Source organism: Camelus dromedarius, chromosome 13 (genome assembly GCF_036321535.1).
Source record: "Camelus dromedarius isolate mCamDro1 chromosome 13, mCamDro1.pat, whole genome shotgun sequence".
Taxonomy (NCBI): Eukaryota; Metazoa; Chordata; class Mammalia; order Artiodactyla; family Camelidae; genus Camelus; species Camelus dromedarius.
This window is the reverse complement of record NC_087448.1, coordinates 53,692,794-53,705,509: the sequence shown is the minus strand read 5'-3', so window position 1 is coordinate 53,705,509 and position 12,716 is coordinate 53,692,794. Positions and strand designations below refer to the sequence as shown.

General features: G+C 45.0%; 1 protein-coding gene across 1 annotated transcript in view; it reads left to right on the top strand.

Annotated features, from left to right (window-relative positions):
* The window catches only part of LCP1 (lymphocyte cytosolic protein 1), a 49,436-nt gene extending 42,195 nt beyond the window's left edge, over nt 1–7,241 (top strand). The window contains exons 14-16 of the mRNA XM_010980843.3: nt 563–686; nt 3,383–3,507; nt 5,458–7,241. Coding sequence (XP_010979145.1) covers nt 563–686; nt 3,383–3,507; nt 5,458–5,590 — 382 coding nt within the window. The 3' untranslated portion in view covers nt 5,591–7,241. The remainder of the gene's footprint in view (nt 1–562; nt 687–3,382; nt 3,508–5,457) is intronic.
* The last annotated feature ends 5,475 nt before the right edge of the window (nt 7,242–12,716 follow it).

Sequence of the window (12,716 nt, the reverse complement as noted above, 5' to 3'; positions counted from 1 at the left end):
CATCTCTCTCTCACCATAAATTTACATTTTGTTATTCTAAAAGGAACTAATATTGTTATATATTCTTTTTATCCTCAAATGTAATGTTGTCCAGGCCATCTTCTGTGACAGACCCAGGGGAAAAAAAGAACTTTTCTATGCTGGCAACTCTCTGTGATAAAGAATTATTTAGCAACTCTTCTCCAGAAATCATTCTTTTTATTTTTATTGAAGTACAGTCAGCTTACAGTGTTGTGTCAATTTCTGGTTCACAGCATAATGTTTCAGTCATACATATACATACATATATTCCTTTTCATATTCTTTTTCATTATAGATTACTGCAAGATATTGAATACAGTTCCCTGTGCTACACAGTAGAAACTTGTTACTTACCTATTTTGTGTATAGTAATTAGTATCTGCAAATCCGGAACTCCCAGTTTATCCCTCCCCACCTCCTTTTTCCCCTGGTAACCATAAGCTTGTTTTCTATGTCTGTTTGTTTCTGTTTTGTATTAAAAAAAGAAAAAGACACAAATGAACTTACTTACAAAAGAGAAATCATTCCTGATTTCGCTCAGGTACACACTGAATATTCTTGAAGACATTGGAGGCGGGCAGAAGGTCAACGATGACATTATTGTCAACTGGGTGAATGAGACACTGAAGGAAGCGGAGAAAAGTTCATCCATCTCTAGTTTCAAGGTAACATGCTCTGTCTGCTGCTCACGGCCACCAGAGCTTCGTGCTCATCTTCACTGTGTTCACTCTGGTTTCAAGGGCGACCTCCAGGGAGAGGTCTCTGAGGCTCCCCTCCCATTTTGATTTTGCTTGAATGACCCAAGCATTGTTTTGATGTTCCTAGGTCAGTTCGTTGATGAATTTCTTGTCATTTTCTCCCATAATAACCAATTTAAAAAACCCATTTTATATGTGATTTTAGGCATCGTTCTTCCGAAGGAGTAAGAAACATAATATTTTTTAAATGTGTACAGCTCCATGATTCAGATTATTAACATAATGAAGGTGAAATGTAAAATGCTTAAAGAGCTCCCATGCGGTGTTTTTTTTGAGAAAAAGCAGTTGTTTACTTGTATCCAAATCCCCTTTTTATTAATCACAGCATTATATTTTATTACATTTCTCAGCTCATGTTTTATACATTAGCTGGATCCTTCCTCAAGGGCCCTGCACCCTTGGTCCATATTAGAATGTCTGTGTTGCATCTCAACTACATTTTTCTGGTTTAAAGGTCAAGACTCGGGGGAGGGGCCCCTTCCGTTATGTTAACAGGGTCGATGAGGCAGTTCATCATGATATCAGTCCTCTGCTTCAAAATCAAGAAAAAAGTGGAAATCTCTCCCCTCCCAGAAAGGGCAGAAGGGCTGTCTCTAGGCTGGTGAGCTCAGCACACGAAACAGCCAGCTCGGTACCCCCTCCACTTAGCATCCCTTGCATCTGGGGAGCTGAGGAGAGGTGGGAGTGGAGGCCGGGACAGATGTGAGCAAGTTCTTCCATAAAGAGAGCGGGATTTGGAAAGGCGGTGGGGAAAGGCACTCAGGCTGGATCGCGCTCTGGGTACCAGGGGCCCCTTGTTTGTCCCGGGGGCTCCTCATTTCATCGTCACAGATGCAGTGAAGACAGCTTCACCACTTCCCCATTTTTACAGTCAGGGAACTGGAGCTCAGGTGACTCCTGAGGTTACAGCGGGTAACTGCAGGTGGTGACCCATCTGAGAGGGGAAAACACCTTTTAGCTGCGAGGTGAGGCTATAGAGCAGAATGTATCGATGGGTCACGTGACCATGGCCACGCAGTGACCGGTTAAACAGCCCCACGGGTGCATCTCTCTGTGAAACAGCTGTCCCTTGGCAGTGATGCTGCCCACTGCGTTACCCTGAAGCTTCTGGGATGGTCCTGTAAGGACTCATGGAAATGTTTGACAGGTTTTATTGTTCCTTGTGATGCTCTGGGCTTATTTTCTTCTGTCTTCTCACTGAGTCATTACAGAACTGATCAGGTAAAAAGGACCACAAAAGGAAAATGTCAAATTAGCCCCACACTGCTTTTCAGTGAAACCCTTAAAAAATAAACACAGCCCACTCCTGATCAACCACAGTGGAAACAGCCCTTGTCCCTCCTCACCTATGAACGTGGCCAGCTGCTGGCCGTTTCTCTGCCTGTCAGCCCACCGAGACTGCGGGAAGAAAGTAAGAATGAAGGCAAAACTCGTGTCTTTCCGTGTGGCTTCCCCTGTGCTTCTTCACCAAAAAATTCTGTGGAGATAGAAGCTCAGGTTCCATCCCCAGGACCTCCATTATAAATAAATAAATACATACATACATAAATAAATACATAAACAAACTTTTTAGAAGTATGTTATTCTGTGTCTACAGAGGACCAGTGCAAAGACCTTGCCTCTAGCAGGGGTCCTATGTCTTGCTTCTTGCTTAGAATTGGTTCTGATATGGACCCTCAAGGTGTGAGGTGTTTGGACCTGACTGCTCAGACGGTGACACGCAGTTGCCTCTCCATGTCTGTACTCACAGGTCCCTGGGGAGAGAGAAAAGATGGTGCAGAGTTTTGTGCGTTCTCACCTTAGAAGCATTCACAGCTCTGGGTGTGCCCATCAAACCGCTTACAAAGTGCCAAAGAAAGAGCCCAGGATTTTAAGTCAGAATAGCTGGTTCAAATCCCAGCCCCACCACTTATCAGCAAGTCATTTGACCTCAGAAGCTCCCTTTGTTCGCTGTAAATTAAGATTAGCTGCCTCCATCCAAGGCTATGGCAAGAAGTGAGATAATCTATAGAAAGTGCTGAGCACACCGTGAGATACAAACAAATATTAGTTACTGTCGTTGCATCTAATATAATTGCTGTCACTGTCTCCCAGACTCTTTTCTTTCCCTGAGGTCCCTAGGAGAGGACCATTTACTGAAATCTCCTGTCCAACTGAGACCTCGTCACTGTCCCTGCCCGTTACCCCTGGGATGTTCCTCTCTCAAATGAAGCAAGATTCCTCTTAATATCTTTAGTCTTTCCTTTCTGATTTTTTTTTTTCAAATCATCCCTTCCTCTACCAATAACCAGTAGTTAAATAAAACATACTTTAGCCCCTCTGTTTTCCTCTAGTTGTGCAAACTTCCATTCACTATTTGAGAATGGCCCTCTGTCTGTTGGCAGACAATGGGTTTCCTCTGCTTAGTGAGCCACCGGGAGGCTACGGATGTCCCTACAGAAACGACAGTGGGTTGGAACCACCATGTGCCACACACATGTGGCATTTCCCAGACAGGATGTATATGTTTCATCTTTAAGAGGAAAGAACCACCCATGACCCTTGAGCCAAATAGAAGTAACTCGGAGGCATATTGATGAAACCCATGCTTTCTCTCTGTGCAGGATCCAAAGATTAGCACAAGTCTGCCTGTTCTGGATCTCATCGACGCCATCCAGCCAGGTTCCATTAACTATGACCTTCTGAAGACAGAAAACCTGAACGATGAAGAGAAACTCAACAATGCAAAGTATGTAACTAAACCTGAGGTCCGGGGGGGAGAACCAACTGGCCGCTGGGCAGCTGTGAGGTCTAGTGCCTGCGCCTTTGTGCAGACATTTTAGTTTCACTGTTGATGCTTTTTCTTCTCATGACTTATGCGTTCCCACCATCATTATTTTCCATACCATGCAATAGCAGGTTAAGGCCCCAAGTGTTCACAGGCACAAGACAAAAAACAAGTAAAAACAATTGAAATGGAAAACAATTGACTCTTTCGATTGATAGGCAATTCTCTAGTTTCAGAAAACCAATTTCCTAATCATAACCTTTGGGAGACTTCCTAAATAAAGTCCACAGTGGCCACAAATATAAACCCCCCTGTTTGTGAGTATCCGTGGATGTGCGTGGGCAGAGGTGGGGCCCAAGACCAGAGTCTTCACCAGCTTGAGAGCAGCTGCCATTTGCACGTAACCCCAGCAGCGCCCTTCTCTCTGTTCCCAGTTTGGAACAGTGGGGGATGTGGGTTCCTGGTATGCGGATGCACAATCTAGTGGAGAGAAGATAAGTAATTAGACAGCAGTTACAGAAGAGTGTGATGGATAGTGTGGAAGGAGGATTCCGGGTGCTCCGGAGGGGATGGAAAGGGAACTGAAGCCCTGCTATGTAGCATCTAAGCTGGCGTGGATCGAAAGGACCAGTAAGGAGGAGCCCAACAGGTGAGAGAGGTAGGACGAATATTGCAGCGGAAGGAAGGACATAGATGAAGACCCAGACATTTTTTTAAAAAACAACAGAACAAAAAGACCTTGAGCCTAAATGTTCAAGGGGGATGTGATAGGTTTAAGGAACTTGCTTGAGGATTAACAAATCTTAAGTTGTTCAGCTGAGATTCAAAGTCTGACTCCAGAGCCCAGGTTGCTAAGCACTAGCTTGAAAGGGCAAAAGATACAAAATTATTTAGAAAAATGAGTACAAGGAATTATATAAAACGCTAAAAAGTGGCTGTGGTGGCAAGATTAAGCATGGTTGGTTTTTGTTTTTTAAGCTCTAGTTTCTAACTTTTGAACAATTTTTCCTCTATATTTTTAATGGAAAATAAATTTTATTTTATTAATAATTAATATAGAAGAAGTGATTGAGAGATGGACAAGGAGAAAGAATGGGGAACTACTCCTGCCTGATGCTCTTAATTTAATTGATGGCCAGAGTAAGAGTAAAGGTATTTTAGGAGAGCAGAGGGAGGGGTGGGACTCGGGTGGATTGGAGAAGCTCTGTAGTAACCATTACCAGATAATAAATGAAGCGAGTAAAAGAACTGCCAGGTAACAGCGGGGGCTCATTTGAAAATAGATTACAACTAATAAAAATTATCTTCATCTAACCATAAACAGAGCAAAAATATTCCGATGCAGCTATGATAATCTTATGTGAAAAATGTGTCATGTAAAACTCGGTTATTCTACTGTTACAGTAACATAAATAAATACACATACATGTAGGCGAGGATTAGAAAGGAACAAGGAGTGAAAGAATTGATGTATAAGGTTGAGGTATTACAGACAGACGTCCCCTTTCCTCTTCCTTGTACAAATGTTCTTACAGTTGAAACATAGTCTGCAGACTTTCCCTCGCACACGTTCTTGTTCAGTTCTATGACTTTTTCTGCCACTGGACAGCCCAAGAGAATAAGCATGGTGTCGGCATCAAAAGGGGAGGGAGTTAGGAAACTCTCTGAGGACAAATAATAAATTTGGTAATTAGCAGGAGGCCGGACCGCAGGTCTGATGGAGTCAGGAGCTTTGTCGAACCCAGATCGGCCCACACACGTGGGAGGGAGCCTGTGATCTGCTCCCGCCACGCGAGGAGTGAGCTCTATGTGTAGTCTATGGTTTGGAGTGTATAGCACAGAGATGGCGTATATAGAACGACTGTAACTGATCCTGAGGGGTCCCCTCATTCTTCCTCGTTTCTCTTTTAGGTATGCCATCTCCATGGCCCGAAAAATTGGAGCAAGAGTGTATGCCCTTCCAGAAGATCTGGTTGAAGTGAACCCCAAGATGGTCATGACAGTGTTTGCTTGCCTCATGGGGAGAGGAATGAAGAGGGTGTAAGACCCAGCGGGCGGGGCTGGAGGCGCATGCGCGTTTTTGACTGCTCAGCCCTGGGTGCTCCCCGGAAACGCAGGGACCCGTCAAGCATTTCCAAAGATTTCAAGTTGGTGACATGATACGAGATTCCAAAAGGGGTATATCTGTGCAGCCAAGTAGCCTTCGTGTATTTAACAGAAAATGCTTTATTCTTTGCAAAAGATCCAGTCTCTTACAAATTTTTTCTAATCATTGAATTGATTGCTTCTTTGAATATCTAGAGGAAAAAAAGAACTTATTATCGAGGCACCCTTCCCGCTTTTGCCATTGGAGTCAAGTAGAGAAGCCGCAGTGTTGTTAATTTTAACATAATCTTTCCAGCCAGCTTAATGTGGCTGCCTTCTTGTTCAAGGTGAGAACCAGGAGGGGAGAATCGTCAAACCAGTCCTAAAACCGGCTTCTGGAGGCCAGCGTTTGATCTGTTGCAGCCTCCTTCGCGTCGCCCTTCCCCTACACTCTATCTGCCTGTGGCTTGGCTCTCCGCCCTCTCAGAGCTATGCCTTCTTCACGGCCCCGCTCTGCTGACCAGCCTCCTTCCTGGGCCACTTGGCTCATCTGACAAATCAGTCGGGCTGTTGGGGTCCCAAGAGTCTCTGGTAACCTGCAGAAGACTCGTCATCAGAGCCTTTTCTCAGGACGAGGGTCCCAAATGTCATCAGATTTTGTTTGTTCAGCCAATAGGAAGCCCTCTGTTTTTAGCCCTAGGATCTGGGCTCAGACTAGATCTAACATCCTGCATACTGTGCCTTCAGATAGATTCTTAACTCTCTCCGCGGAAAGTTAGATCCAAGGAGGGTGTCATTGAGCAGAAAGCCACTGGGGGGCAGTGTAGAGCCATAATAGAGCATCTGCCCTTTGGTGCTGCCTCTCCAGATATTTAGCCCTGCTATTACGTCTAGTTATGGTGGGATGGCTAAATCTCTGGTGCCTGGGAACCATCCTGCTCTGACTTCATTTGCATTTAAATCCTCCTGTATCTGATTGCTTCCAGGACATAGTATCAGTGTTTACTTTTTTGATACCCCCAAGCTCCCAGGGGCAATACGTGCCAACAAACGGTGCCCCCACTCCCCTCCCTCCAACACACACTTATATACACACAGACTTAGCTGGCTGAGTTGCTTAACAAAGAGCTAATTTACTGGATGTTTAAAGAATTCCAAAACAAAAGCAAAGGAACAGTGTGAATTTGAGCACTTCTGAGAGATTAAACAATTTCCTTGAAAACCTACCAAAGGCTAAATTGCAGCAGAGCATTGGGCACCCACAACTCGACCCCCCTCTCTCGTGGTGAAAGGGCTCATCACTGAGGTATCCTCTTTAGGGGTGCTATGTAATGGAACTTGGCCATTTTCCAAAGCAATTGAAATGCCTCACGCTGGATCTATTCCCTGGTAGTGGGCTCAGGAAGCCAGTGCGTGGTTTCTTTGGGCCCATCCCCTGTGTCTCTGCTGCATCTGAATGCAAAGTGGTTGGCTTTGTCTTAATCTGCATTTAATGTAGCCTCCGATGATCCTCCCCCATCTGCCTCCAGGAAGAATGTTACTGCCTTAAGGGTAAATGAAGGTGAATTAATGTTCAAGACCTCTCCAAATAAAATCCTCCCTCTGTTGGACGTCTTCTGAAGGTTTCATAAGAGTGTACAATAACTCACTCGTTCATTCATTCAACCAACATGCACCAAGGGCCTGATGTGTGCTGTGCACTGCGCAGGGTTTGGGGAACATGCCTGTAAATGAGGCCGGCATTGCGCTCAGCTGATCAGGAAAGAAAGCTGTTAAACAATTAACTGACAGGTGTAACGAGTGATTAATGAGGGCTGGGCGTGACAGGCTTAGCAGAGAGGAAACCGTCTAAGGAGATGTATTTTAGCTGAAAACTGAAGTTAGACCAAGAAGACCAAAAAGAGGAGAAAACTAAAGGTAAGACACAAATTCTCAGAAACACGTTGAACCCAGTCATGAACAAAAGCCAGACCTGGGGACTGGTGTGAAATGGCTTCTAGGGTGATTTGAGGAGGAACCTTTGAGGCCAGCAGCTCCTGGGGGCTCCTCTCTAGCTTGGGCTGGTGGGGGAGGGAGGGGTCGGCTGCGGGGTTCTGCTGCAGCCGGCTCCAGGGGGTGGGCTGCTGGGACAGAAAAGCCTCTGTTTGGCATGGTCACATCCTGACCTGCAGACGTGTCGCTCACCTACACAGCTGCTAGGAGGCTGGGCTTTTGTATGTGCCCCTGCATCACCAGTGGCCGCTTTTGGGAGATGGCTCTTTCCTGGCTGGACTATTCCTGCAGCTTCTACACTCAGGAGGTAGCGGTCTTCCCTTCACATCAAGAGGCTGCCAATGGTGAGTGGTGTTCTTTGTGTGTAGACTGCACTGATGGGTTCCTGGACAGAAAGGCTGAACGGGTACAGGAAAACAGAAGAAACACTACCAAGGGAAGAAAACCAAGACTCTGGGGGAAGAGAGGCTAAAGGAATGCGGCAGTGGAAGCATGATCATTTTTCTAAATTTAAAAGTCTTGATTACATTTTCGTCAACCAAGTGTGGCATCAGAAAGTCAAATTGTCCCCAAGGGTCTCCAGTGGAAGGTAGGCCACCTCCCCACCCCCGTGTCTCGTGGTGTGCTCTGGAGTCCGCTCATATGGGTTCCCATTGGCTCCAGTGTTAAACCACTGTTAGCTTGAAATTGGCCATGATGGGCGTGTTTCCACCACAGAAATGTTCATACACCACAAATAGGGGTTTTTATCCCCTGAGATCTGGTTTAGCAACCCACCCCTACTGTCCCAATGCCTCAGTTCCCCTCCCAGTTGGCAACCACTGTTACAAATTCCTTTTGTATCCTTTTAGAAAAATTCTATGCACATGTTACACACACCCTTTGTTACAAATATTAGCACTTCATACAATTCACCCTGCATCTCACTTTCTTCACATCTTATCTTGGAGATTGGTTCATACTGTCAAATATAGACCTGCCTCAGTCTTCAACAGGTGCATTTTATTCTGTTGCATGGATGTGCCGACCTATATTTAACCAGGGGCCTATAAATGGGTATTTAGGTTGTTTCAATCCTTTGCTACAGCAAATAAAGCCACAGTGAATAATACTATATCCACTTCTGCACAGAATGGTCATTTTAATATAAAAGGTACTCTAGCAAAGGCATCGAACACTGGAGAGTAACACCTAAATCCTCCTCTGAGGTTTCCTCAAAGTATTTGGCAAAGAATCCTGAGCTGGGATGGACCCCTGAGCTCATCCCAACTTCTCCATTTCAGGTCTGAAGAAGCATGTTAATCCAGCAAGGAGATAATATGTACATTCAAACTGTAATACAAAGCAGACTGATAAATGCTATAACAAGTGTGTAAATAAAGTATGGGAGCTCAGGGCAAAAATTAACTCTGAACGAAGGATTAGCAAAATTTTGCAGAAGAGCTGACCTCCCACTAATGAGAAGTAATCAGGAACCACGCCTCACCATGTTGATGTCCCTCCAGAGCCAAGCATTTTCTAGATTTTTAGTAAGAACTGGATACCTTTTTAAAAATTGATTTGTATTAGACATAAACAAATGTTTCCTGACTGAGGGAGATGCCAAACAGAGAGAAGTCACTGTGGGAAAAGTTGTGAAATAGACCTACCCGCAGAGTTTTTAGAAAAGGAGGATTCCTGTATGTTTAGGAATTATGGCATTCGAGCCAGACTGATGCAATGCATTTTACTAGATAGGCTTTTAAAAGTCTTAGCCAACCTAGTGATTTTATCCATCTAAACACATGCACACAACCTGCACCCCAGTGTTCACAGCAGCAGTATTTACAATAGCCAAGACATGGAAACAGCCTAAATGTCCAGCAACAGATGACTGGATAAAGAAGCTGTGATATATTTATACCATGGAATACTATTCAGCCATAAAAACTGACAACACATTTGCAGCAATGTGGATGTTCCTGGAGAATGTCATTCTAAGTGAAGTAAGCCAGAAAGAGAAAGAAAAATACCATATAAGATCAGTCATAAGTGGAATCTAAAACAGAACAGAACAAAACAAAACATAAATACAGAACAGAAACAGACTTACAGACATAGAATACAAACTTGTGGTTGCCAAGGGGGCGGTGAGTGGGAAGGGACAGACTGGGATTTCAAAATGTAGAATAGATTAACAAGATTACACTGTATAGCACAGGGAAATATATACAGGATCTTGTGGTAGCTCACAGTGAAAGGAATGTGGCAAGGAATATATGTATGTTCATGTGTGGCTGAAAAATTGTGGTCTACACTGGAATTCAACACAACATTGTAAAATGACTATAACTCAATAAAAAAATGTTTAAAAAAACACGCGCACACACACGCACACACAATCTAGTCTGTCCCTTGGAGCACAATTACAGTCTCAATTGTAAGAAGTAGGTAAACTCAGCCCCCCTTCCACTAGCCCATTTCAAACTGACGCTTAACGCGTGGGAGACGTTCCCCTGTGCGCCCAGTGTCCCTGCGCGGCTTCGAGGCCCACCTTCCGAGCAGTTACTGTGCTGTAGTCATACAGCAGCTGCTGAGAAATCGACCTTTGTTCTCTGTCCACCCCAGTGTGCACTCGGATTAAATCCCGGCAGTGCTCTCAGTGAACTTGCCACTGCCCGTCTCTGCTGGCATCATGATCCAGTAGCCAGAATGGACGCCCAGAACGAGTTAGCAGTGCTGACCGATCCTCTTGTGAAATCTAGTTACTCAGACAGTTTCCTAACAAAATTCCAGTAACCAAACTCTCAGCTGCCAAGGACTGCTCTTTACTCAGTGTCCTCTCTCTCTATTTTTTGGAAGGCAGAGTTTACCAGTTGAGGCTGTGCATGGGTGACCAAAAAAGGGGGGGAAAATTGTGTAAATGTTTTTCACGTCTGAAGTCTGCGTAGACTTAGTCACCCATCTTATGCTAGGTACAGATAACCTAGTCAATATCCACTGTCGCACCTTTAACAGCTCAACAGGGCCACAAAATGGCAGTGATTTTTGTATTACCTGGCACGTCAAAATTGGGGAGTTCCATTTAAGCAAGTATTTAGGTTACTAAAAAGTTACCCTATGTTAATTTTTGGAATAGCAATTTTTAGAGGATTAGAATGCATGCAAATATTTGATTCTAAAGCCCTGGGCAATCCAACATAAAAGTTAATGATTTGGCAGGCATTTTGGGGTTGGGCTATACCGTGGCCCCACTGGTAAGAGTCTGAATTTTCAAACCTCCTTGCTCTAAGCGTAGTACTCAGGCCAGGGGCACCTGGAAGCTGGTTAGAAATGCAGAATCTCAACCCCACCCCAGACCTACTAAAAATTTGTGTGTGCATTAAAGTTTGAGAAACATTGTCCTAAAAGAAGAGCATTCTTCTTAAAAGGTCTACAGTTGATAGGCAGTTAAATTTTAACCAGCTTTAAATTAAATGACACATTCTCAATTACGCTAGACTTGAGAGATTAAAATCACCCTCCACTAACCTATTCCCATCATCATTGTTCATTTGAGGAAGCCAGGGAACTCTGCCCTCCATTTGGGTGTCTCCCTCGTCACCCAGCCTTGCCTTTTGCTGTCCCTCTCCTCCTTGGACCCTCTCCTCCCTGTGGCGCCCACTCCCAGACACAGGTGCCGAAAGTTGCATCTTCCTGGTCCTGCTGGCTACACTTAAGGTGCCTCTTGGCACAGCCTTCTCTCCCTGGCTGCCCAGGGCTGCCGCTTTAATGTATCTGACCCAGTTGGTACCACATCACTTAAATCTTTGCTCCTGTTCCTTCACTACCTACATCAAACCTACTGGCTTTTCTCCCACCATCTCTAGAGCAATCTCTCTATGACTTCCAGTGACAGCTAAGTGACTTAGGGAACCAAGCTGTCCCAGAGGGAGCAGATCATGGCCCTTCAGTGCCTACTCTTCTCTCCTCCAAAACATGCACTTTACAACGCCCTTCTAGGGGTATAGCTTCATCATTGTTATCTTCGCTGAGTCCCTAATGGCAAAGAGAGAGGAAAGTGCCTTCCAAATGAACAACCACACATGCAGAGGTCCAGGGGATGGGAGAAGCTGGTTGTCCTTGAGGAACTGAAAGGTCAGCATGGCTGAAGGAAAGTGAAAACAGCCACCGATCACAGAAAAAAGGATGAAACATGGAGAGAAACAGATGGAGTAGTGAGAGGTTTAGGGATGGTTCTCAGACTTGAGGGTGCTTGAAAATCACCCGGGGAAGCTTGTTAGAACACAGATTTTCCAGATCCCACCTTGAGATTCAGTGCTTTAGAGGGCTGGTGGGCCCAGGAGTCCGCATTTTCCCACAAATACACCCAGAGATTCTGGGATTCGCAGATCACCCTTGGAGAAGCACTTGTCCTTATCAACTATTCTCAGCCCTGGCTGCACAATGGCCTCGCCTCAGGGGCTTTATAAGATGCTGATGTCTGTGCCCCTCCCTCCGAGGTTCTGGTATAATTGATCTGATGTGCAGGTAGGGCAGCTGGACATTTAAAAGATGCCCACATGACTCTAATTGGCAGTCAAGTTTGGGAACTAGTAGTCAACAGCCTGGCGTACTCTTCAAAGGGCCAGCCCAGGTGGAGCATCTTAAAAAGCAGAGAGACCAATAGAAGGGAGTTTAGAAAGGCAGAGTGAAGGGGTGGAAGTGTTCCAAGGACAAACCTTGCTTTTGTCATATCCAGCCAACAAGCATCTGCCTCTCTGGGTGCCAAGTAACACTCCTGGGGCCACAAGGCTCAGGCTCAGTGTTTCTAGCCAAAGCGAGGGCCTCAGAACCCAGGATGGAGTCCTCTGCCTTCAAGCCTCAAACCCCCCACTGCAGCAGCTCCTGAGGTATCATCTTTCCTCCCTCTCAGAAACCCAGAGGGCCAGCCATGCCAAACCTTTGTGCAAATTATAAAACTGCTTCGCTCTGCATGAATAAACATGAGAGAGAATGTGTAGAGGAAAGGAAAACATTTATCAACGATGTGTCTTCTAAACCTCCCAAGATCATGCAGCTTTAATGGCTGAATGATTTTGAAAGGAAAACTTGTAAATTGAGCTGCCCCTGAA